Source organism: Vanellus vanellus (genome assembly GCF_965231255.1).
Source record: "Vanellus vanellus genome assembly, chromosome: 5".
Classification (NCBI taxonomy): Eukaryota; Metazoa; Chordata; class Aves; order Charadriiformes; family Charadriidae; genus Vanellus; species Vanellus vanellus.
In genome coordinates this window covers 19137066-19163203 of record NC_138910.1, presented here as the reverse complement: position 1 = coordinate 19163203, position 26138 = coordinate 19137066, and the positions used below count along the sequence as shown (strand labels likewise).

At 43.1% G+C, this 26138-nt stretch overlaps 1 protein-coding gene across 2 annotated transcripts in view; it reads left to right on the top strand.

Moving 5' to 3' along the window:
* PLA2R1 (phospholipase A2 receptor 1) overlaps positions 1 to 8721 on the top strand; it is a gene marked incomplete at its 5' end in the record, with an annotated part of 44115 nt that extends 35394 nt beyond the window's left edge. For both annotated transcript variants that reach the window (XM_082484344.1, XM_082484343.1), the window contains 7 exons: positions 2539 to 2777; positions 3304 to 3472; positions 4814 to 4954; positions 5369 to 5485; positions 5922 to 6098; positions 7316 to 7345; positions 7571 to 8721. In XM_082484344.1, the coding sequence (XP_082340470.1) occupies positions 2539 to 2777; positions 3304 to 3472; positions 4814 to 4954; positions 5369 to 5485; positions 5922 to 6098; positions 7316 to 7345; positions 7571 to 7788 (1091 nt within the window). In that variant the 3' untranslated portion in view covers positions 7789 to 8721. The remainder of the gene's footprint in view (positions 1 to 2538; positions 2778 to 3303; positions 3473 to 4813; positions 4955 to 5368; positions 5486 to 5921; positions 6099 to 7315; positions 7346 to 7570) is intronic.
* Positions 8722 to 26138: the final 17417 nt, after the last annotated feature.

Genomic DNA, 26138 nt, shown 5'->3' with positions numbered 1-26138 from the left:
CCAAAATAGACCAGCAGCAAATCGTTAACCCTGAAGCAAAGGGGGAGTTGCAATCTGAGCACGTAAGGGAGCGTCCTTGGGTGCTGTATTGACTGCGGGGGTTGTTTTGTATGCCTCATCTTTATATATCACCTCTTAGTTAAGCCCTGGGTCTATAAAGATGAGGTTCTCCTGCTGGCTGCTTAGGGGGTGAGGGAAAATGAGAAGTAGAATAAACAAATAGAAGCTTTGGGCAGCGCACACATGTGGCTCTAGCAAACCGTAGCCGTATTTGACATAATTTATTATGAGCTACAGTTGTGGGGAGTGCTGGAGTAATCCTGCCCATAGTGTAGAAAAAATAAATAAATGCGTTTTCCTGCTGGTTTGTTTCGTTTACCTCCCGAGCCTTTGTATTTTAACCCCTCGCTGCTGCTTCAGACAGATGGAAGAGGCGTTAAAAGGCAGGAAGGAAAACTTTCCGTGGGGCGGGCGTGCTGCAGGGTGCCGGGGGGGGGGGGTTGGGGCTGCAGTGGGTGCTCAGGACCCTCCCCATGTTTCCCACACAGTGGCCCACGAGCCCTGGCCGAAGCGCGGTGGGGCTGGGGGGGACACGCTCGGTGCTGCCCACCTGCCCCATGCGCAGCAGAGTGCCCCTGGGGGTGAAGGGACCAGTCCTGCCTCCCCAGCCTGACACCCATGGCGCTCTCCCAAACCATCGGGCCGTCAGCTTGCTAATTCAGCAGAAAACTTTCCTGTCTCTTTTTTTTATTTTTCCCCTTTGTTTTTTGTATTTTTTCCGTAGTCGGTGTCATTTTGTGCAGCTTTTCCAGGCTGCATTGGCTCAGTGCAGGGTCAGGCAAACGCCAGACCCCTGCACGGGAATATGCAGCTGGAAGAGCAGAGAAGCAAGGAAGGAGAAGTGAGACAGCCTCTTGCTGGCGGTAGTGAACTGCCAGATTTGCTCAAACGTCCAAACAAATGTGTCAATTCCTGGAAAGATGAGCTGGTGCTTTGTTTCTGCCATCCCGTCCGCATCCTGTCTCCCCCATTTTGAATTATTTTCTGTAGGAGACTAAAATGAAATAAACCAGCAGGAAATCTGAACTGGGCTCCGATCTCTTAGTGATGCTTGAATTAGGATTGCGTCAGCATTTCACTGCATTCCCTGCCTTTTCTTTAAGCAGTGGCACGCACTGAAAGGTGGAACAAAATAAGAGTGCTTCAGTTAGTTTAAGAGCAGAACCTTTTTTTGCTTAGAAATTTCTAATTTTAAGTGATTTATGAATGACAAATAATAACTTCATTTACTATTTTAAGATGCCTGTTAACACTCCACCTCTCTTAGTCATAAAGGGAATCAAGTCTAAAAACAGTCCACCTCATAGCAAAGCAACCACTTCATTTTGTAATTGGAGAGAAGTTTTACAGACAGTAGTAATTAATCCAAACTGACAAACGGGATTAAAACCGAGGCATTGCTTTATTTTAATAGTCTTGTTTAAACTATACTGTGGGCATTCATACACATTAGCAAAGGCATTTGCCTCCTGTAGAAAAGAGAGCCCAGCAGCATCACAGACTGGGCTGGGGTGGAGATGGGTGATGATTTTTTTTTTCTCATGGGAGACTTTCCTTATTTCTTAAATCTAAAAAATCTGCTTCTTTCATTTTTTTTGGACATTGCTATGTTAGTTTATCATCAAAAAGAGATGTAAGTCTCCATGCACAGAGGATTTCTCTTTAAGTGCCAGTACTGTGATCTTCCCTACATTGGCTCATGGACAGTAATGATGAGCTCAGGAATTTCCCAAGCACTTACTTGTACCATGAGCCACAGTTTGTCATCCTCTCGGTTGTGCCAGTACAGTGATTGGTGAGTCCAGGCTTTGTGCTGTAAACTGATCTTGGAAATCATTAAAAATAACGGGTCAATAGATATTGGGAAAAAATTTTTCACTGTGGGAGTGGTGAGGCACTGGAACAGGTTGCCCAGGTAAGCTCCATCCCTGGAGGTGTTTAAGGCCAGGCTGGATGAGGCTTTGAGCAACCTGGTGTGGTGGGAGGTGTCCCTGCCTATGGCAGGGGGGTTGGAGCTTGATGATCTTCAAGATCCCTTCCAACCTAAACCATTCTACGATAAAAAAGAGGTAATCTAAATTACACGTAAGGTATCTAGGATAAGAGCACTCTGCAGCCCACTGCTATGGGACACTTGGGATACGCCCAGATCCCAGGTGATTTCTTACTGACCTTCAAAGATCCAGTCAGTGGAACTAACTCCATCCAGATTGGTTTGTTTGGGTTTTTTTTGTTGTTGTTATATATTAAATGCATTATCTCCTGTGATGATCTGTGTTGTGATGGAATTTCAGATACTGTTCTAGTAGGAATCATCTTTTTCCTTTTAAAGTTCACAGTGCCCTCCTGAAACCAAGGAGTTTGCAATTTTTAGATTTGTTTTTAAGGACGGCTCTGATTTTTTTTAGGAGCTGTTCTGCTATGTGCAAGCTGTCTGTTTTATAAAACAAATAAATCCTTTCTTTGTGTTTATAACAGACACATCCAGACATGTCATCAATGCATCTGAAATGTACCCTGTGCCAGATACTTTAGAGTATGGAAACAGAATGTATAAGCTAATACGTGGGAATTTTACATGGTCTTCAGCTTTAAAAACCTGCATGGCAAACGGTGCGGAGTTGGTCAGCATTACGGACCAGTACCACCAGGCTTTCCTCACCGTCATTGTGAATCGGCTGGGATACAACCACTGGATCGGGCTGTTCACTTCGGATGTACGTAGTGGACTCCCTGGCTAGGAATGTGATGCTGCAGAGGAGTTTTTCCAGTAACAAGCTAACGAGCTGTGTCATTCTTTTGAAGTCACAAGAAGTTTGCATCTGGAAAAGAAACCCTGGAAAGCTTGAGCCCTAACCGTTTCTTTGCAACGTAATGTATCAATCTGATGGGAGCCAGTTTGGTGCAATGACTACTGGAAACTAAAAGCCATAGAAAACATTTGAAAACACACAAAAAATCTCTTGTAGTGTCAACATTGAAATTATGCTGTTTCATTTGTAGTTGCCAAATGACCCAAATAACCACTTGCTGAAAGGAGCAGGTTAGATGTAGTTTGTGGTCTCCCAGAAGTAAGTTGGGAGGATCCTTGGATCTGTCTTTTGTGGATCCTTCTGGATCTACCCAGCCTTTGGAGACGTCAAAGGCATTCTGTAATACCTGGGTGCGGGTGCCACCAGAAGACGATGAACTTGCATGGTGCTAAAGCCTGTCAGAAAGATAATTTGAAATTTGTTTTGGCAGAACGGGCTTAACTTTGAATGGTCGGATGGGACTAGGTCTTTGTTTACCTTCTGGGAAGATGACGAGTCCCAGGCCTTCGGCAGCTGCGTTTACATTGATACTTCAGGGCACTGGAAAAGCGCTAACTGCGAGCGACTTCTGCAAGGAGCAGTTTGCCATGTGCCACCTAGTAAGTGAGAGTGAAGTTTTACATTAAATCTTTGCAGCCGCAAATGTGTGTCTTGACGATGGAAGTATACGGAAGGAAATCAATTGGTTTGAGGTTAAGCAACAGTGATAGTATTATTCAAACCTGAAGTATATTTCTGGCATTTCCTTGCTGTAGCTCCTATTTGCGAAACCATCTTTTCCCCATAAAATATTGGCCATCAGGTCTGGTCTGTAGGAGAATGGAAAGAGAACTTTCATAATAGAAAAGAAACAGTAAAATTACTTACTCTGTCTCTTCAGTGAACACTGTATTATCTGTGAAAAATGATGATTGCTAATAACCTAGCTCGAAGGGAAATACATTCAGTTTGCTGCAATTAACTGTGGGATGGGAAAAGGGAAGCATTTAGAGCAAAGTGAAAAATGAGAGTCACGTCTTCACTGATTGCACATAAAAGATTTTGCAACTTTTTTTGTAAAGATAAGAATATTTTCCTGTACCCTAAAATATGTTGTGTTTCCTACAAGGCTCTGTCTGAAGCTCTTGGGCTTCATTTGAATCCAGAATTCAGGTCTGGAACTCCATTCAGTCCAGGACTGCAGAGTGTTTGGCAGCAGCCAGTTCTCAGAATAGGAACTATTGGGTGGGATTGATCACCAGGGGTTTGCCTACAGCTTATTATAGCTTTTAGAACTGTTGAGAAGAAAGCTGTGAATCCTTCAAGACAGAAATTATTCTCTAGCATGCTTTTTGTAATGAAGCTGACTAATTTTCTAATTTGTCGAGTTATGTAATCATATATAGCCTAAGGTTTACTTCATTTTTAAAAAACGTGTTTTGTAGCAACGTAGGAGGCATGTGAGACCGTAGGTAATGCAGCTGAATCTACAGCGCTGCCAAAAAGTCGGCTTGTAGAGTTGCCCTGAGTCAGAGGGACTGTTTGCTGCAGCACGTTGTACGCGGGAGAGGCTGGAAACCCTCCTCTGTGCCACGGTATTTGGCAGACGTTATCTTTGTGGTTTAGCGGAGAGAAGCTCTGCAGTCCTTGGAAATCCCCAGCCCTCTGGGAGGTGCTGGGCAGCCCGGAGTGCTCTGACGTGTCCGTAGTTTGCTCCCAACTCCCTCCGCGCATCAGAACCGGTTAGAGTGTCCTGGTAGTGCTGTTGCAATCCAGCAAGGGTTTTAATCAGAAATAAAACCAGCTTTACTCTCCTAATACAAATACGTACAACCACTTTGAAAAATATAGGCATAACGCAATAACATACTTATTAGCATTACTCCAAAACAGCGAGTGGAACGTTATATTAATGTGTATGTTGTTGCGCCAATAAAGCTGTGCTGTTATTTCTATCACAGAAAAGAAACTCACTGCCTATAAAGGCTTATGTTCCGAAAAAACTGTTCCCTGGATCAAATTCAAAAACAGTTGCTACAGCTTTTCCACAGTTCTGCAGGGCACAAGTTTTGATACAGCACACGAAGTCTGCAGAAATCAAGGTAAGTGATTGTTTTGTAGCTACAAAATGTCATTGTGATATCTTAGAAAAAATACATATTTTCTGAAAGGACTGAAATCATGGCATGTGTTTTCTCTAATGATAGTGCAGCTCATAAGCCAACTATGACATTGGAGGCAACATAGATCAAAAACATGTTCCTTTCCATGTGAAAATACTGATTTCTGGAATAGCACATCAAATAAATTTTTCCCCCTTCACACTCATTTTCAAATCATGTGAGAACAGTTTTATATCAGCGTGAGCATTTTCACATTAATTGCAAATTTAATAACTTATAATGTATAACCAGACTTTTCAAGCTTTTCAATTAAGGCTCATAATATTAACTTTTTGAAATGCAATGTTACATTTTAATGGCATGGACTGTTTGACAACTGTATTTAATTTATAGGATCAAATCTTCTAACTATTCAAGATGAAGATGAAAATGCCTTCATTTTGGAAGAATTGCACGGTTTTGGTTATTCTGTGCAAATGGTTTGGTTGAACATCCTGCTTGTTACAGACAGTAAGTTTTGGGTGGAAGAGAAGTGCACATAAGAATCTGGTTTGGGTTTTGGTTACTTTAATGCTAGTGTAACCATCTTCCAAAACACTGTTATCTTTTGAGATTTTTTTTTTGCTGCTTATTACCTGATATCGTAAAACCAGTCAAGCTTTCTGTAATCATTTCTTAGTATTCTGAATACTCAAGATGTATGCATGCATGTGAACACCTTTAATTTATTCTTAAAGAAGCACTACGGGCTGTCTTCTATGTCAACTACATAGTATGTTTTTAAATCCTTCAAGAAAAAAAAAAAGTAATATAGTGGCCGAACAGACAAAATCCTGGCATTCCATAATACAGTATTTTTTTTAATGTGAGGGTAAGTCCAACTAAACCAGAGATATTTATCAAAACACTATGATATTTTATAATGATTTATAACTTCTGCCCTTAGATGAGACAATCTCCTGGTTTGACGGTTCTCCCTTAAATTATTCTAACTGGGGCATCAGGGAGCCTGAATTTGAGCATCTCAAAGGGAATTTCTGTATCAGCCTGAGGACCACAGATGGAGTTTGGCAATTATCTCCATGCAGAGAAAAAAAGGGATTTGTGTGTAAAATGGATGCAGGTATGTGCTTCCATAAAAGAAGGCAGTTGTGTCCTTACAGCGATTGGTTTACATGTTCCTTGTTGCTTGCTTACGTGCTTTTAGTTTTCATTTAAATAATTCTGTCCCTTGGTATTAGAAAAAATACCTGTAATAAACCCAACCATCCAGGGTGACCACCTTTTGAGGAACCTGGGCAGCCCTTGCGTTATTGCCCTCTGTGGTAGACTTTCTGTTGTGTGGGTGACCACGTGCGGAGCATCAGTCTGACCTCCACAGACCCTGTAGGACAGGCAGGCGCAGCCCAGAAGAGCACACAGGCACCACAGCCATAGGAACACTGGTCTGTGAGAGAGCTGAAGGGTTTCCAGAACCCACCCAAAATGCCCGAGTCACTGTTGGACCCAATAGCTAGATGAATCTATCACTGCACAGTTCTGCCAGTGCAGACCCCACCTGGAGTACTGTGTGCAGCTTTGGAGTCCTCAGCACAAGAGGGATGTGGACCTGTTAAAGTGGGTCCAGAGCAGGGCCACGAAGATGATGAGAGAGCTGGAGCACCTCTCCTATGAGGACAGGCTGAGAGAGTTGGGGTTGTTCAGCCTGGAGAAGAGAAGGCTCCGGGGCGACCTCATAGCAGCCTTCCAGTATCTGAAAGGGGAGAGGGAGAGGGGGAGCTGGAGAGGGACTTTTTGCAAGGCCATGTAGTGACAGGACAAGGGGGAATGGCTTCAAACTAGATTTAGATTAGATATGAGGAAGAAATTTTTCACTGTGGGGGTGGTGAGGCACTGGAACAGGTTGCCCAGAGAAGTTGTGGAAGCCCCATCCCTGGAGGTGTTCAAGGCCAGGCTGGATGGGGCTTTGAGCAACCTGGTCTGGTGGGAGGTGTCCCTGCCCATGGCAGGGGGGTTGGAACTCGATGATCTTCAAGGTCCCTTCCAACCTAAACCATTCTATGATTTGTACTTTAAAAAATGGACAAATACTGCTGCTCATGCTTGCACAAATGTCAATTAATATATTCTGCCAAATTTAAGGGATTTTAGATAACATTAGGTCATGTTTAACTTGTCCAGTTGCAATCCCATTGACATGAGTCAAATTAAAGAAAGAATAGCCTTTTCTGCATGGGTTTAGGTAGATTGTCTTCTCAGTATCAATTTTACAGTGAGTATATATAGTAATGTTTGTTCACTCTGTGGGTAATTTTATGACGGTTCTGGATTCTATTTCAGATATTGATGCAACAGAACCCTCTGAAAAAGGTAAGTTCCTCCTGTACTTTCTTAATTTTTCTTATAAGGAGTAGTAACACATTTTGAGACGATATTTTGGGAGGTAACATTTTTCACTGTTAAACCTGTAATGGAGAATGTGTGACATATAAGGAGTAATAATGTTTTCCATAAAACATCTGAATGTTTATATTTAGAATTATTTATAATTGTAGCTATATTTGCTTAATAATAATTTCTGTCCTTCCCTTCCAGCATCATACCGTGGGGTTGTAGCTCTGGCTGTTCTCGTGACATTGGTGATGCTGGCTGCCATTTCCCTTTTTCTGTGGTGCCTGTACAAACAGAATAACCGATTCTTCCGCAGGATACTGTGGGTCAGAAACGCCTATTTGCCACAGATAAACTCAGGTGTTCCTGCTTTAGAGGAAAGCATCCTCATTTCTGATTTTGAAAGAAGTGACAACAATTAATTGATCAGAAGTAGCAAGCAGCCACGTCTTCCATGTGAAACTCCATGATTTACAGTGGTTTTCTCCTTCTTGGGGGTCCCGTGGGGTACCCATATCCAGAGAAACCCTCACAGCCATTGGTATGAACGCCGTAGGGGCTCCCTACCTTGGAGAGCTTTTGCTTCGTGGCAGGATGAGGTGAGGATGCAAAGCAGAACCACGGAGAAATTGGCTCCTTTGGGACACGCCGGGAACTGAAAATACTCTCACACCATAAACCTTCAGCTGCTCACGTGGAGCAGTTGTGCCTGAGGCCCCGGAGCTGCGGGCATTTTCATGCAACATTTTCCTTCGGAACGTTTGGGCTTTTGTGTTTTGTTTTAATACGTCACAGAATCTGCTCATGAGCCATCACTAAAATTTGGCCTTGAATTTAGGAACTCTGAAACACATTCCAAGGAGCACGGGGTAGATTTTTTTTTCTTAATAGCCATTCCTTCTGCAAAATGAACAGTTATTTTTCAAACAGTGGATTCTTGCCAGGTGGATTTCCAAGCTTGCAGACAGATGAAGTCACTTTTGACTTGGGAGTGGCAGAGTTTTGGTAGTTTGGCCCATGATGCCTAGTTCATGTTATGAAATAAATTAGTCTAGAGGTATAATGGCATATGGGCTTTGTCATCCTGAAGTTAGTATATTCATTTGAGATGCATCCAGTGTCCTGTTAAAGATTTAACTATGTGATCTCTCACCTAGGTTATTTCAGAAATGGAATCCCATCAACCTCTTTTGGGGCAATATCTGTTTGAAGAAAAAAAGCTGTTATAAATCTTGCTGAAGTTATGGTAATAAATTGCTTTACTGTTCACCTACAGTGTTTCTGCAAGCAGCATTCATGTACGCTCTTCTGAGACCCTGCTCTCAAAACCTAAGGACGATACTTGGGGGAGCCACATTGCTGTTCCCCAAAGGTGCTAAAAAGTCCTACAACCCCATGTAGCAGACCCTCGGAAGGACACTTTTCACTTTCAGTGTTCGTACTAAGGTGCTAACGAAGGAGATGATTAATTTCGCTGACCAGTTGGTCTGCAAGGCTGATGGTTGTGACGGACCCAGCTCAGGTCTCTGCACTACCTCGGTTACGGTGGCCCAGGACAGCAACACTTACTCTCCGTGGGACTCCCACCACCCTAACCGGTCCTCCACCCACATCTCTGAAAACGCCTGGAAGGCTTTCAGGGATTTTATTTTTTCTTTTTATTGCCAGGTGGAAAAACAAATGGTTAGTCATGATGAGTTACTTCAGAATGCATTTACTGTGCCTTCAGTCATCTCTAAATGCTGCTGCGAAGGGCCGCGCTTATTGTTGGGTTTGTCGGTTTGTTTGTTTTAAGATGACTCATTCTAGCAATTTCACAAGAGCCCTAAGATGGAGGTACGTTCCTCAGAATTAAGCAAGCAGCTAAGGCCGACTGAAATGTTTTCACACAGTGTTTGTGCACATGCACAGGAATGTCTGACTGCCTTTTAGTTGGATTTCACATGGCCAATTCTAGAAACAAAAATTGCCTGTTCGTGTCATAATTATGGATAGGGCTATTTTTAAAAGTTATTTAGTACATAGAACGTTTCAGTGCTGGTTTACAGAACCATTCAAAAATGTTGGGAAAGAGGCTTGATCCCAATATCATTTTCAACTACTGGTTTTGATAACTTCTATGGGTGTAGCCATCACAAGTTCTTAATCGGAGATTTCCCCATCATCTAAAGTATAAATAGCTTTTCTGTGTATGTTTTATCTAATGGTTTGACCCCATACATTAGTCTTCAGTAATGTTTTAAAAGTTTGGGTTTAGTCCTCTAGATTTATCTATGGGACTGATTTTATGTGAAGTCCACTATCAGAGTTTGTGGACGGCAGCTTTTGAGTACGATTGCCAGATAATCTGCTGTTCATACGTGTGAGCTGTGATACCTTCTGTACCACCAGAAGAAAAGAAGAAAAAAAGGTTGGGACCATCTCTCCCTTCCCCATGAGAATTTCAACTTTGTAAACCACAGTTGGAGGAACTTAAACCAAAAAAATCCCCTTCATCACGTTCACTGACAAGTGTGTAAGTGCTGCTGTCTTGCAGCTCAGCAATTCGAGTGGCTCTCAGGATGGTTTTTTTTTTGCGAGAGTGAGCTCTGTCATCTCCGAGGACGTGTGTTTATCGGGCCTCAATGCTGTTACTAGTTATGCAGGCTCTGGTCAGATTTTGATGTGGTTAATGAAGGTGTGTATCTTTTTCACAAAACTTGACATAGGCGTTTTATCAATTTTCCTTGTAATCATTTAAATATATTTGAAGGGCAGAGATATAATAAATATCCCTAACCTCAAAATAAGGATTGTTGATTAACATCGACTGTGATGTAGATGATCTTGCATTAAGGGAAAAATAGCCCAAGCAGTGTTTTCTTCCTACTTTGAAATGGTTTTGAGGGAACTGACCCTTAAATATTTATTTTGAAATCTTCCATCATTTAACTTTTATAATTGCAGGTATTACTCACTCAAGAATGTAATCATTGATTGCTTTCTAGTCTTCATTCTGGATTTTGTTACCTATGGCTTTTGTTGGTTTTCCCTTAATCAGAGGTCTCCTATACTGTTCCTGATCAGAGTATGTGGTGACTGTGTTTGTACTGCTGACCTTGATGATACTGGCAGTGAGATTCACTGTATTATTTCAACTGGAAAATTAAAGCGTGAATAATAATTTTCTGTGCTGTAATTTTTCTTGAATCTTTTCCCCAGCTTTAATTAGCTGCCAGGCTTCAGTGTCTCGTAACAGCAGTCCCCAGGCTTCACGCTGGGTCATCCTGCTAGGAGAGGAACAGCTTGCACCAGCCTCCTTTCCTGCTGGACCTAGACCTGGGCACTGCAGATGGTCTCCACATTCGTGGTGGCCCCAGTGTTTCCCAGGGCACGGACTAGGATGCTCCAGGACATGTGTGCAGGAGGTGCTGAGAGGAGGAAGGAGCCACAGCACTGCCAGTAAGGATGATGGATGAGAGCATGGTGCTGATGCACGGATATTCTCCCAGCCTCCTGCCCGTTCCCTGCAGCCCTGGGAGCTGGGGCCACCAGCGATGATGGGCTGAGGGAATTTTCCTGCTGGACTGTGGAGGCAGTGCTGTGTGGGAGCCCATGCGTTGCTGCCACAAAGGTGGAGATACGTGGACTGCAGCGCAGTAGCTTCCGTGGCTAGCAACAAAGTGCTTCCCATGTCCAAGAATGGTTAACCGGAGCCTGAGCAGGCAAATGAACGTTGCGTTTCCCTCTGCTGTGCAAGCTTCTCTGAATGTGTTTACTGAAAGGGAAGTGTTAGATGTTTTCATACCACTCCCTTGGGGGATGGAAAGGTATCCCCACCAGAAATAGATACCCTCAGGCCAACATATGACAAACCTTGTCTACTGGATATTACAGCTTAGAAAAAAATCCATATTTTTGCAAACTTTGACCAGGAGAAAATTTACCTCCTGGTTCCTCAGCAGTCCTTGCAGCATGTCTCTGAGGGAAAGAGATGCCTGATGCAGCTGTCAGATCCCATCTGGACAGGAGTCTGCAATGGGAACATATGGATGCTGGAGATGTCCAGCATGATGGGGCAGAGCGAAGGGTTGGGGCACAAGGCTGTAAGTGGGCACCATAACTCCTAAGGAAAGCCCTTTCCAGCTGTGCCACGCCAGAGTGCAGTGCTGCCCTTCCTTGTGCAGGCATCCTCCTCCCTTCTGCTCTCCTCCTCCCTTCCCCTACCTTCAGGTACACACACTCTCTCACACTTTCACACTCTCTCTCTCGATAATATCTTTCTCTCTCTTTTGTGGCTTGGTCATTGCAAGAGAGGAGCCGGGGGGCTGCTTAAAATGCGTGCAGGGCAGTCTGGAGGGAGCGTAGGGAAAAAGTAGGTTTTTGCAGGCTCTGCGAGACTTGACCAGCTCTGGTTCCCAGGGCACCATCGCACGAATTCCCATTTACTTTAGCCCCCTGCTTTCTTCTTTCATCGTGTTGCCCCTCCCTTGGTGTAGTAACAGGCATCTCAGTCTCTTGTAATAATAAACCCACTGTAATGGAATCCATGGCATACCCTTCCTCCAGGGCATTTATATATAAGCAGAACATTTTGGTTAAAAGCTAAATTGCACACATTCAGCAACCGAGCTCTAAATCCTCAGCTTAAAAAAAAAAAAAAAAAGCCTCTCCTTGAGCTGTAATAATATTTCCTTTGGTAATCGGTGGACTGTTGATTTTAAAGCCCTGCAGGCCGGCGCTGAGCTCTTACAATGTGATGCAGCCCTCATGCGTAAGTAACCGTCAGGAGCAAATTCACAGGCACTACGCTGTTCTGAGACGGTAGGAATTAAGGTTGATCTTGCTGCTTGAAAACGCAGTCAGTCTCGGTTTGGCCAGTAGATGGTAGTGGTAGACACAAAACTGACAAAATGGCTGTGCAAGAGAAAAAAAAAAAAAAAAAAATATCGGAGGGATCTGCTCCGGATCCTTTAGAAGTTTAATTAAATGAGCAGCAAAACTCCCGAGTCGCGGGACTGCAAATATCAGTGTCAGTTCTTGGCCGCAACATTACAAAGCCGTGTTAAGACGGCTTTCCAAGTCTCAGTGTTCGTTTTCAACAGCTTTAATGGGACGCGTCTGAAATGCTCGGAATGGGCTAATGCAAGCCCTTGCATTGGTCTGTGGGTTTTTCTTTTGTTGGGTGAGTGATGGGAAAATCCACTTGGGCTCCTGAGTATTAATAAATAAGTAAATAGATCTTTGTGGTATGTTTGGGTTCTGATCCCTTTGATGGAAAGGCAATTGACTGAAAATGCCCCAGCCAGGTCTCTTTAATGTAAATAGAGTTGTTTTAATGTTCTCTTTCTTGACTGTATCAATGCAGGCATTATTTACTAATTTACATGGGAAAAGGAAGCTGAAGATGTAGAAATGAAAATTATTAGACATACATTGCGTAAGTAATCATTCCACAGCACTGTTGAAAACAGATTTATTTTCTCCTTCTCTCAATTTATTCTGTAAGTTGCTTAGAGCGTAAGAGTTGCTGATCCCTTTCTACATCCATTATCCTTAAGCGGGATGACCGTGATTTGAATTCTGATCTCAGAAGCTTAACCATAAAAACGGGCATTAAGAATCGTTTTGGAACAAAGCCTCACTTCAAAGCCTTAGTTTTTATACTTGTTTCCTTATACTGCAGCTCTTCTAGACTTTCCCGACCCTCCTGTGATGGAGCGACTGCAGTTGCCTAAGGAAGTGCACCAGCCCCAGCCTGCCACAGTGCTTGCGAGTAACACCAGGGTAATTTATAACCACTACGGTGATTCTCAGCTGCAATCATTTCCAAAAGTGCGCAGCTAGATAATAGCGAAAACGCTTCTACTACCATTTCCTTTATTTCTGATGCTTATTTTTGTTCGTTGGCTTGTTGCTATTGTAACAAAGCCTACTCTTTTCTTAATCTCAGCCTACAGACTAAATCTCCACTGCGGTTCTCAGAAATAAATGCGTCGAAACACAGTTTTAGTGAGAACAACAGTGAAACTTGTAGATACAAGATAAATCTTGAAATGCGTAGTGGGCTAAAAGTTACTCTCCTCTGCATGCTAGCACAGGAAAATAGGGCAGACTTTCTCTGAATCACACAGGTAAAGGCCTAACTAACAATCTGCTTTCCGCGGAGGCGGCCAGCCTGCAGCTCGTGGTGGCAATCACTGGGTGCTTGAAGGCCATCCACCACCACTGGGTTGACTGGTAGAATGCAACAGATGGGTCAATGTCTCAGACCATACACAGGAAAAACAAAACTATCCCTGTATATTTTCAGATTTTTATAGATGGATGTTCATCTTAAGAAATTAAAAGTTTCCATTTATGCTGTACAAAAAACGCTCTGTGTTTTTTCTTTGTGTTTTTTAAGGAATACTGAAAATTATCGCATCAGGCACGTTCCTCTTGTGAGGTTACTTATTCAGGTCATTTGTTCTAAAGCATGATCTTAGGCCTTTGAACCCAGTCACAACCTGATTAAATCTGCTTTGCGCTTCTTCCTGCCATAAACTTTCTGTGCGTTGTAGGTGAGAAGCCCCTGGAAAGCCCTTGCTGGAAGCCCAAAGCAAGCTTGCACAGAGCTGATAAAAGACAGACTCTACCTCCTCAGCAGCTTTGGGCTGCGTGGCGTCACTGATGCTGGATTTGGGACTCCATCCCAGAGCTTGATGCTTCCAGGTTCATTCAGGTATGCAAACAGAATCCCTAACACTGGACATTGCCAATGAGCTGGACTACAGAAACTTTTAATATGAAGTAAAAGAATATTCTAAGTCATGTAAGGCTTCATTTGTTATGGTCCTAGCACAGATTACGCCTAATTCTGCTTTATCTGTACTAGTTTCTTTTGGGAAGCTGCTTCTGATGCCAGCAGGCTTACCTATTATGTATCTGGAATCTGACACCTACCTAAATGCTTACATGACCTAGACATTATATTTTCTGATATTTAATATTCAAGACTGTCAGAAGGATTTTTCTGAAAAGGTAAGAAGATAATGTTTCTGCTGCTGGGGATCATGTCATGCTGGGATGAAAATGATGTTGCGAGGCAAACTGAATTACTTTAAATATTGTTTCAAAAGCAAATATTAAAGATGGAGTTGTACATATGGGACACATTGTGGCTATAAAAAAACTTAAGGTACCGTTCAGTTAAACGTGGAAATGCATCACAACAGCTTCGTGAGGCTTCCCATCTGGAAAGAACAGATTAATAGAATACCTACAGAAACAGCAGCTACTTCACCGTTTAAAATAGTTGTAGTATAAATAGCAGAGTGGCTCTCCCCCACACGCCATACCTAGGAACGCAGCTGACATTGGTTTCATCAGTGCAGGCTCCTGGCGTGCCTTGCCTCACTGAATGCAGCACTTCTGGAGCATACACAGCACTTCTGGAGCATACACAGCACGTGTCTGGGTGTCCTGGAACAGTTAAGTTATGGGAGAAGAAAGGAAAGCCAATGTGGGCTCCTTTCTCCATCTTGTCCTTGACCATCCATCCTCTCCTGACTTTCCAGAATCCCGTCTGAGTTGATGATTTGGATTTTAACTATTGCTATTTACGTATAAATTTGCTTTATTCTTGCCTGATTGAAAGAATGTAAAGTGGAAGTTGGGTGAGTCTCGGCTGCTCTTGCAGGTCGCTTGCCCACTTGCCCTGATGCAGCACAAAGCAAACCCTCGTGGGAGGAAAGAGGAAAGGAAGAGCTGATCACCGGTAAAAGCAAATGTATAAAGAGAACAGGGATCAGTTATTCCTACTAGTTGGGAAGACTAGAACAAGAAGTAACTGACTGAAACCGCAGCAGGACATACGTGATAGGTACCAATGGGAATAGCTGGGCCGAATAATAAGCAGCCGACATAAGTGGTAGGGTCACTGTCAATGGCAGCGTGCACTGTTAAATTGGATAACTGTGATTTTGTAATAAACAAATCAATCCACCACCACTGCTGGGGAATAGATTCACAACACTGCTGGATGGCCCTTTCAGCTCAGTCTGGGTAAAGATGAGTAAGCCTGACCTAAAAATAGCGGCGTGTATGTGTTTGTGGGACTGCTGATGCATCATCCCACTGCCTTCTAGCCCAAACCCAGCTTCCAGCCTTCTGAGCCATGCAAGCGTTCAGCAGCCAGAATTCAGCATCTCTGTGGACATGCAGCTGGGATATGGGAAACACCTCCGGTTAAATTTGTGGTGTGCCTCAGGATCGGAAGAGACAGTTCCGAAACGAGTAAAGCTGAATCATCCGATTAATCTACTACAGCAGCCAGTGGGACACAGGCACCCAGCCTGGCCCGAGTACCTAAAATCCACATCCAGGGTAAAGGAAGTGAAGGCCCAGGGTCACTACATGAAGAGCACAAAAATAAAAGGACACGTGCAAAAAAGAAACTTTTTTTTTTTTTTTGGCTTTTGCTTCTTTTACTGTCTTTGGTTTTGGTTTTGTTTTTCCCCAGAGAAGCCACAGACCCAGGTGACGGGATGCCTGATGATCTCTTTACTTGGGTTACACTTTGAAGATGTCTCTGTGATGTACCTTTGAGTGCTCCAGTGGCTTCAGCAGGTCTGGAGCTGGACCTCAGGTGGGGACAGCCTGCCGGGAGAAGCAGTGGCCCTCACTTCTGTGTAGGAGGCAGCGATGTCCCAGGCTCCCCTTTCTTCCTTTTTTCTAAGGTGTTAGCGGGAACAGCAGCTCCCTGCACAGCAACTGCCTGGTTCAAAGCACTGAGGTACAACTGGGCAGTTTTTGGCAGACTTACAAATATCTGTTCCAGGCTCCATGGTCTGCTGGAATGTATCTGTGGCCAAATGTGGTTCAAGAGCTGCTGGATAGGCTGTAAAGCCCATGAGGTTCAAAGCAAAGCTGTAAGCTGTGAGAAAGGGCAGGAATGGTTGACTCCAGTTCTACCAGGATCATGAAATCATTAAAAAATTCCTTTTTGAAATTAGATGCACTTAATCCATTTAGATAACAACACCAAAAAGAAGAAAATGAATTCTAACATGAACATCTTTCAACGTTTCTGGAAATGGTATTTAGAGAGAGCCCTAACACGGCTAGGAGGTTTTCTGTCTCCCTCTGGAGACAGAGGAACATTCAAGGGATTCTGAAAAAACTGGAGCCTCAGAAAGCCCATGTTGGAGCATGTTCCCAAAATACAAGGACGCCCCAAACACATGCAAGACTTAACCTAAGGTGCACAGGGCTATATCAGTGCTAGTGTTTATTATTTTTATGATTGTATTTTAAAGCAATGGTTCTTTTGATCCATACTAACTGCTGGTCAGGGAAAGAAAAATAAAGCTTACACAGAAAATAACAAAATTTTCTGGCTGGAGGCCAAAACTTCACAAGAGAATACTGAAGCCTAATATGTTTTGTTTGACGTCTTTGTTTCTGATAGATGTTGACTGAATTCAGGAGGATGACGGCACTTTGAACAAAACCAGCTGGGGAAGTCAGTTTGCTAATTAGTAACCCTCTAGGGAAGAGATTGAATTGGAAATGTGCATATGAAACATTATGGGAAAATATAAAAAATAATGTAGATCTCTTTGGAAAAGAAAGACTTACACTGTGGCTTGTATTTTTAGCAGAAAGGAAGGAGACAATTTGTGATATATGACTGAATTCCTCAAGATGGATAACAATTTGGTCTTAGACCCGTTTTCTCCCTGTAGTACGATTCAGCAGTCCTGAGGTTGAAATAAGTCTAACATTAAGGAATGACTTTAGGGAATGAAGAAATTTTACGTTTATTGTGTTATAAATCATGGGGGAGGGGAAGACTGTTGTCATCCTCTTGACCCCTTTGCAAGAAGGAAAGGGGGGGATTTTCGAAGCTGTAAAGAGAGGAGTATCAAACTGCATACTGTGCCTTAGAAAATATTATTCTAAAGCTCCTAAAACCACTATGATAAACATTCAGATACCTAATGTAAAAATGTAAATAACCAAAAGGAAAAAACCAAACATAATAGTCTTTGGACAGTGGGCTCTGCTGTGACATATTTGCATCTCAGTCTTCCAGGATGCTCTAATCCTTCCTCTACAACCTGGCCAGAGAAGCGGTTATATAGTATGTGCAGGTAATTTTCCCCCATTTCAGGTGTTTTAGGGATAGAAAAAAGGAGCTAGACATGGGCAGTACACCAAATTCCAATGTCGTTCAGCATTTAAATTGTGGCCAGTCTTAGCTATAATTATAGCATGAAATTGAAATGGAAAAAAGGGATTGAAGGAAAAATATCACAGTACAAAAAAAACAAAGATGGGGGAAGACATTTAGGAACAACTTTCACTATTTGCTTAGCATCAGCGCTCTTTTCCTGTTTGATACGTTGGTTGCAGCACAGAGACATCTGCTGTTAGCAAGTAAGTGCCAAAATAGATGTAGCAGAATGCATTATTGTTTAAAACAAATAGATCATGTGGGATGATAAACTGATTTTTGTTTTGTTCCTTGTAATTCAGTGTGTAGTCATTTTAGGTGTCGGATTGTTAGAGAAAAATCTTATTATTGTTAGGCAAGCTCTTTAAAGTTGAATTGCTTGACAATTAATTAAATATCAGAGCTGTGCATAGTTTTTAGTTGTTTTTAATGCTGTAGGTGGTATTACAAGCTTAGCTAAAGTACTATCCAGTGAGCAGTACAGTAGCTAGCGAAGTACCTGCTGAACTTATCCATTCTCTGATTATTTGCAAGTCTCTTTAGTTGCTTTGATATAACACGTGTGTGTGTGTGTGTGTGTGTGTGTGTGTGCGTACTGGCAGATATCAGAAATGATGAGCCGGAGTAATTATAAAGTGTGCCATTGCCGGAATGCTGCAGCAGTCCCCTGTCCCTGCCAGGACTGATTCAAATTGCAACTGGTTATGCACAGTGAACACTTACAGTAGTTTTGACAGAAAGCATTAAACTCAGCATCTCAGAGTGACCATGAATGAGAGTCTTAGGTTGTTACCATACACTTCAAGATCAGAGGGGGAAATCCACACATTTGCACGGGAATTAATGCAAAAGGGACCCAACCCTGACTGCTGCTGGTGAAGTGCCAGTTGTATGAGATGCCTTAGATTGGTCCTGCTGCTTTCATCCTGCCCTTGTGAGGAAAAAAAACCAAACCAAACAAACCTCCAGCCAAGCGAACAAATCCAACAGGTGGAATATTCAAGATGCGTGGGCAGGCATCACTGCTTCTTTGCGTAGGCAGTTACGATACTAACAACAAACAAGTAGCCAAATTACACCCGAGCAATGGTCAGTCATTGAGTCCATGAATCAACCAGGCTTTATTTCTCCATTTCGGAGAAAAAATGGGCAACAAGAAAGCAAAAGCGGTGCATTTTACTGTTGTGCTGTTTGGTGGTAGGTACAGGCAAAAGGATTTGCCTGATGCTGGGAGCTGGGGAGGTCCAGGCTCTGTTCCCTGGCTTTAGTGCCATCACTATGTCATCTTGGCCAACTCACCTGCTTTTTGCTTCGAGTATTCCACATATAAAATGGAGGGGGGAAAAATTGTTCTTTGGCTGTCTTCTAGGGAGAATGATTACCGAGTGCCACGCGTGTTGCAAAAGCAACACCTTGTTACTAAGGGGAAACCCCCTTGCAGGAACAGCGTGAAGTACCTCATTCCATCACTGTTTCCAGACTGCTTCTCAGGCCAGGCAGATGCACGCCAGAAAACCGTTGGTAAAATTTAATTTCCAAAGTTCTTTTTTCCAACTAAGCTTGAAGTAACTTTTGTTCTCAGTCCAGGCTAATAGCAGTAACAGGAAGGAGCTAAAATGACAGTGTAATGAAATGGGTAAACAAAGTCTATTTTCAGTTATGTATTGGGTTAAAATCGTGCGATTACCATCCCAAACTTGTTTCATTACAGCATTGTTACGGTGTTATATTACAGCATTAGCAATCTTTCAAAACCCATGGTATTGTTTACAAAAATAAACTAATTGTAGGCAACTTCTGTTTAAAGTGATCTCCAGCGCTATGATTGCGTTTGCCCATGCTTTCTTTTTATGTCCAATGTTTGTGTTTAAACATGTTTTGTTAGATGAATAAAAGATACTCTGACTTGGAGCCTCCACTAACTTTTGCTTTTAAAGTCACGACTCTTGGCTTCCCTTTTGCTTGTTCCTACTTTGCCATGTCTGCCTTGTCCTCTCCGGCAGGGCTCGTGGCTTTAAAAGTGTGTGGGAGTAAAGGTTAAAGATAAATGCTAGATTTAACAAATACGGTTATTGTTGCCATAAGGATTCACTTCTGAAGTTAGTGGTTGGGTCATTCTATTTTTAAGGTAGGATTACAATTGTATTCTGCACCCATGCCTGAGTTACAGTTAAAATCACTACGTGTTTAGCACTTTGTCTTTCGGAAGGCTTCAGGTTGTCAAGTTCAAGGGCTAGATTCATAATGGGAACACAGCCTAACCATCGGACTTTATACCAATAAGTAAACATTCAACAGGTCAGAACGAGAATATGAGCGAGATTGTGCTCCAGTAGTAACGGTACTCATTTGTGGGGAAAGGGAAGAGCGATACCTAAATTCCACTTTGTCCTCTGATATTTCAGTGTTTTGAATAAAGTGGATCAGCTCCAACAGTAGACACTGAGAACTTGCTTTAGCCGAGTAGTTGCTGACTTAATCTGGATCAATGCGGGTTCAGATTTCTCTTGGAAAAAGGGATTGCATTTGAATCTTTCATAGCAAAAGTGCCCAAACCGTCCATTTATTTGTTAAAAAGGGAACAACAGCATCTTCTCTTTCTCTGTCTGAGAACTTCCCTAGTGGACCAGTCCACTGACAAAGTTCAGAGAAAAGTGAGGGGCTGAATAGCTCTGCACTGTCAAGACTTCTGCAAGTGTATCAGCAGCAGAAGGAAGACTTGGGAAAATGTGGGCCTGCTGCTGAGTGGGATGGTGGTAACAAAGGATGTGGAAAAGGCAGAGGTACTCAATGCCTTCTTCACCTCTGCCTTTACCAGTAAGATTTGCTTTCAGGGACCCCAGGCCCCTGAGACCAGTGGAAGCACCTGGAGCAAAGGAGATTTACCCTCAGTGGAGAAGATCAAAACATTTGAACAAATTGGTCACAGTGATCAGAGGAGGACTGGAAGTTCAATGCGAATGTCACGCCTCGCTGCAGGAAGAAAAGGAGTGAGGATGTGGGGGACTAGAGGCCAGTCGGCCTTACCTCCACCCCAGGAAGGTGCTGGAGCAAATAATTCTGGAAACCATTTCCAAATATATTAAGGACATGAAGATGATTGATTGGGAGTCATCAGTATGGATTTATGAAGGGAAAATCATGCCTGACCAACCTGATAGCCTTCTATGATGAAATGACTAGCTTCGTTAACGAGGCGAGAGCAGAGGATGTTAATCATCTTAACTTTAGCACGGCTTTCATCACTGGCTGTCATAGTAGCCTCATTAACAAACTGCTGACTAGACAAGTGGACAGTGAGGTGGAGTGAAAATTGGCTGAAATGCCAGTCTCAAAAGATTATAATCAGTGGCTCAAAAGATTATAATCAGTGGCACAAAGTCCAGCTGGACGCCAGTCACTAATGGTGTACTCCTGGGGTCAATACCGGGGCCGATACTGTTTTACAGCCTCATGGACGATGGGACAGAGTGCATCCTCGGCAAGTGTGCAGAGAGTTGAAGACTGGGAGGAGTGGCTGATACACCAGGTGGTTGTGCTGCCATTCAGAAGGATCTCGACAAGACGGAGAGATCAGCCAAGAGGAATCTCGTGGAGTTTAACAAAGAGAAATGCCAAATCCCGCACCTGTTGAGTAATGTCCCCACGCGTTATTAGGGGCTGGGGACCAACCAGCCGGGAAGTAGCTTTACAGAAAAGGATCTGGGAGTCCTGGTGAACACCAGCTTGAACACGAGGCAGCAATGCGCTCTTGCAGCAAAGGTGGCCAACGGTATCCTGGCCTGCATTAGGAGGAGCGTTGCCAGCAGGCCAAGGCAGGTGATCATTTCCCCCTGCTCAGCACTGGTGAGGCACATCTGGAGTGCTGGATCCAGTTCTGGAGTTCCCAGTGCAGGAAAGATATGGATTTACTGGAGCAAATTCAGCAAAGAGCCACAAAGATGATTAAGGGACTGGAGGATTTATCATGTGAGGAGTGGCTGAGAGCCAGAGGAGAGAAGGCTCAGGGACATCTTATCAATGTATCTAAATACCTAAAGGTGGAGGTGGAGCCAGGCTCTTCTCAGTGGCATTCAGTGAAGGGACCAGAGGCAACAGGCACAAACTGACATACAGGGAATTATTTTTAAACAGAAGAAAAAGTGTTTTTTTTTACTGTGGTTGCTGTCAAACACTGGAGCAGATTGTCCAGAGAGGTTGTGGAGCCTCCATCCATGGAGATACTCAAAATGCAACTGGACACAGCCCTGGGCAGCCTGCTCCAGCTCACCCCGCTCTAAGCAGGGGGATGCACTGGACAAGATCTAGAGATCCTGTGATTCTTTTACTTAGTTACTTGGATTCATTTCAACAGCATCTGAGTATTTCTTCCAGTTTCACTGGTTGTAAAGAGATTTCTGATGTTTCCAAAGTTTGTGTGTGCCCACGGGACCTAAATACAGGCCACAGGTTCCTACTGGGTCATTTAAATACTGCCTATGATAGATCCAGCCCCATGTTATTCTGCATGGCATAACTGTTTCAGCGCTGTGAAATGCACACAAACCTTAAGAAACTCAGGGACTTCATAGAGTGAAGTGCTGCTGTTTAATAGAATATATGCAACAACCGATGTTTTCGTACTATGGGCGTGTTATCAAAATGTAGATGTACTCCTTAAAGAAACAGGGCTATTTAGTTAAGCATGAATTAAATAGATCACTAACTAGAACTCTACATGGAGCTGCATTTTCTTCACTACTATAACCTTTTATTCATTCTCGGGGGTTTTTTAGAAATTTTTTTATTTAGGTATATTGAGAATAAAGATGTATACAAATAGAGAAGTGATAATAGTACTGTTTAGTTATTTTAGTGATTATATAGTATTGCTATCTTTTTTCCTTGGGTTTTGAGTGGTTTTTTTTTGCATTTAAAAATATAACCAGACATACTCATGCAGTGTTGTAGAGTTGAGTTTTCCGTAAGACACCATCATGAGCAGGCTTATTTCTCAACAGCCTCAGCAAAGGAAAGCGAGTGGGCTCAGAATCAAAGCCAGAACAGGTTCAGCTTGGACACAACTGATGATCTCTACAATGGGAGTGTTTCATACACAGAGGTGACCAAATCCTGAAGGCTTTGTAGCTTAAAATCTACCCTGAAGTTTTGTCTAGAAGCTTATTAGTGGTTAGTGCATATGCAGAGCACTGCAGATCTGAGTCATAAGGGATCTCTGCTGTTCCGTACTATCTTCATCTTCCACATTCTCCCTTGTATATTCTGCATCAAGCACATGAAACCAGCTCACCAGAAGCAGTTGTGCAGTGATGAAAAGCTGATAGCAATACTCTCATAGTTTCTCCCTGATTTACCCATGGTGTCAAGCACGGAGAGAAGTTCTATAAACTCATTTGTATGCGCTGTCCACCCACAAACTTTATCTCAAGTTGTGTGAGTGTTGAGTCACAGACAGGTAGTTCTTGTTCAAGTCCCAGCTTCGTGTAAGCTGTGTGCATAATAACAAAAGTTATTTCAGTCTCACTCTCAGAAATAATGAGATTAAGGTACAAATATTTTCTTTACAACAAAACCCCCTCAAATCAATAAAAAAAAATGTGAACAGCAAGTTCCAGTGAGGAGTGGCTGCGGATTTGTTCACCCAGTAGGAGCTTTCATCCAGATCAAGAAACTACTGGTGGACCATATCAGCCAGATCAGTCTTGTCTGCATGCTTGCTGACCTCGTCAGGAAAGTGTCTAGAGGCCTAGATGGTAAATACTACATGTGGAGAAGATGTGTTGGCACTGCCCAAATATATCATATTTATCCAGGTGCACGCTAATTCTATCCTTTATTGCTGCATCTACTGCTTTGCCTGGCACTGATGCCAGGCTTAACAGCCTTCAGCACTGTCCATCCTGTCCCCTCATTTCTCCCCTGGAATCTTTTTTAGAGGTTGGTGTCACGCTGCCGCCCTCCAGTCTCCGGGCACAGAAAATACTTGAAGAGGAAGGTAAGTCCATTAGCAGATCCGCCCTCCCTCGGAAAGCTCAGGTGCCTGGGGATTTGCTACTCTGCGTACTTTGGATTACAGCCTTTCCCAGCTCGCCCGCTTTCAGGCAGAGTCTCTGCCAACTCCCTCAGAAAGAAGGGTTCAAGTATGGGGATCATCTGCTTATTCCAGTGAACACATGCAGATACATCATTTAGCTTCTCTGGAAATGTTTTGGCCTCTCCTCTTTTTCACTCTGCAGTTGTCATCTGATCCGTCAGACCCCAGTGGCCTTCTTGGTCTTGATGTGTTTAAGGAAAGATTTAATGTTAGCTTGGATTCCTTTTGCTAGCTGCTGCTCACGCTTTCTTTCACTGTGCTTTCCTTTAACGTGTCAGTTAACGATCCTTTCTGTGTTTTTCATTTGGCGATGACTTCAGCTTCTTGCTTCTAATAATCTACCCTGTGAGGAGATTCTCTGTGCCCACTTTTCTTTTATCAGTTCTCAAGACTTTAGTAAACGACATACACTGATGCGGCGCAGGAAATTCAGCTCCACCTGTAAGAGTTTACTGTTCTGAGCTGCTCCTTTTTGTTTCCTCTTCACAGTCTTTCTCATTTCTATGTCTCTGTCCCTTTTGAAACTGGGTGCAACTGCTGTGCGTGCTTGGCCTTTGTCAAGCCTGTGGGAATTCTGAATATAAACACAGGAACAGCAACCGTGAGCTGAAGATGTAGGACAAGATCTTGCACATTAATGAGAACCAAATTAAGGGCTGCGTCTCTTCCACGGCTTCCCTGTCCAACCGCTCTGTGAAGCAGTATTGATGGAGTCAAATGTAGTCTGTGTTATATTCCAATGCTGCATTGTCCAGACAACACGGGGGTTACCCAAAGTACAGCTTTGGTTGTATTTCCCGCCATCTTTGCCCATCTGATCTCTCTCAGCATATCCTCTCTGTCCTTCTGGTCAGGCAGGCACTCTGCAGACTCAGCACTACGTACGCTGAGAGCTGGTGTTTCTCTCCCTGTAGATTCTGGGTCGCCTGGTGGGGCCTTACTTTGTTCATTCGATTTGATTATTAGATCTCACTAATAAATTTCCAGCAGGGGCGACCCTTATCTTTTCTGTGTATTTTATGTTCTGGTACTGCAGTGTCCTACACGTGTCCAGCACGTCATTGTCTTCACGTAAGACTAGGCATTTGATTTCCCTCCATTTATTCACTGGATTTTTAGTATTTGTGTAAAAGCATGTGTTGTGGCAGTGTTTGTTTCCTTCTTCACCTCCCATTTGAAAGGCACTCTGTTTGTTTTCCATTCCTTATCTCTGTTCTCTGACCTCTCCTGCACTCAAAAAGGCACAATTTCTAAGCCTTTGCTGATGGCATGCTGATCTGCGTGTTCCCCGCACCTGCTGCTCTTCAGTTTATAGCTTAATCAATCTCAACCTTTAAATGCCAGTAGTTTAGTCCCCAGTGAGTCCATCCTTTCCACTCAGGCTCTTTTTATCTCAGAAGTGCTCCCAAATCCAGACCAAGCTGAAATTTTGCTCTTTACACCGTCTTCTCAGCTGCACGTTGAAAGTTTGCCTCTCATACATAAGGCAGTGGCAGCATTTTGGAGAGTGCCGTTGGAGAGGGTTTTATCTTCATCTTCCCTCCAACGAGCTGAATTTTGCCTCCAGAACATCATGTGAGGCTCAAAACCACAGGCTCTTCCCCCAGCGCTTTTCGGCAACTGTTCTGCTTTGCATGTTTAAAGATTTTTTCATTTAAATTTAAAAGCTCCTCCACCTGAAATAATTTTTATTTGCTTAAAAACATTTCCCAAATTATAACTGATGCTCTTTCAAACCATTCCTCCAAACTAAGTTTTTTGCAACAAACGTAATGTGGTATAAAATATTATCCGAGTTGCCATCTCCCACAATCATAATTTGAGTAATAATCCTACACTGGCACAGTAACAACGGGAAACAGCTTTTAAGGAGATTGAGCATGTTAGCGCTGCCAGTAGAATTACTACACCGAGGCACAATTTCCATTAAAATTGCACAGTACAGGTGTCAGAGACCCTTTCTTAAAGTGCTACAAAAGAATATAATTTACCACTTACTTTACGATTTTAAGCAGTTCTCTGAACGTTAAAGTACCGTTCGAATTATTTTGTTGTTCTTCCAGGAGCACGCGGAGATCCCAGCAGGAGTCAAAGCCAAACCAACACACAGCGAAAGACGTTCCCTGCTATCAGCAGACAAAGATGAAGGGTGGATGCGTCCACATTCCTTTCTTTGTCTTGTTTCTCAAACCTTGTTCTTGTATTTCAGTAGGCCTCCTCTAATCTGAGTTTGAATACGGAGCAGGACAGAGCCGGAGGCAGCGCTACAGAAGCTGGCAACCCTCGCATTTGAGTAAAAAAGGAGGTTGGTATTAGAATAAAGGTTTGCGATTCCTTTTGTTATTTCTGGAAGTTACCTGCCATGTGCAGTGGGAGAAACAGAACAACCTCTACAATGCTGTAATAACATCTAGCCTATTTATTATGAACGATGACACTTTAAGAGAGTCAAACGGAAGGATCCCTAACAATAATAAACC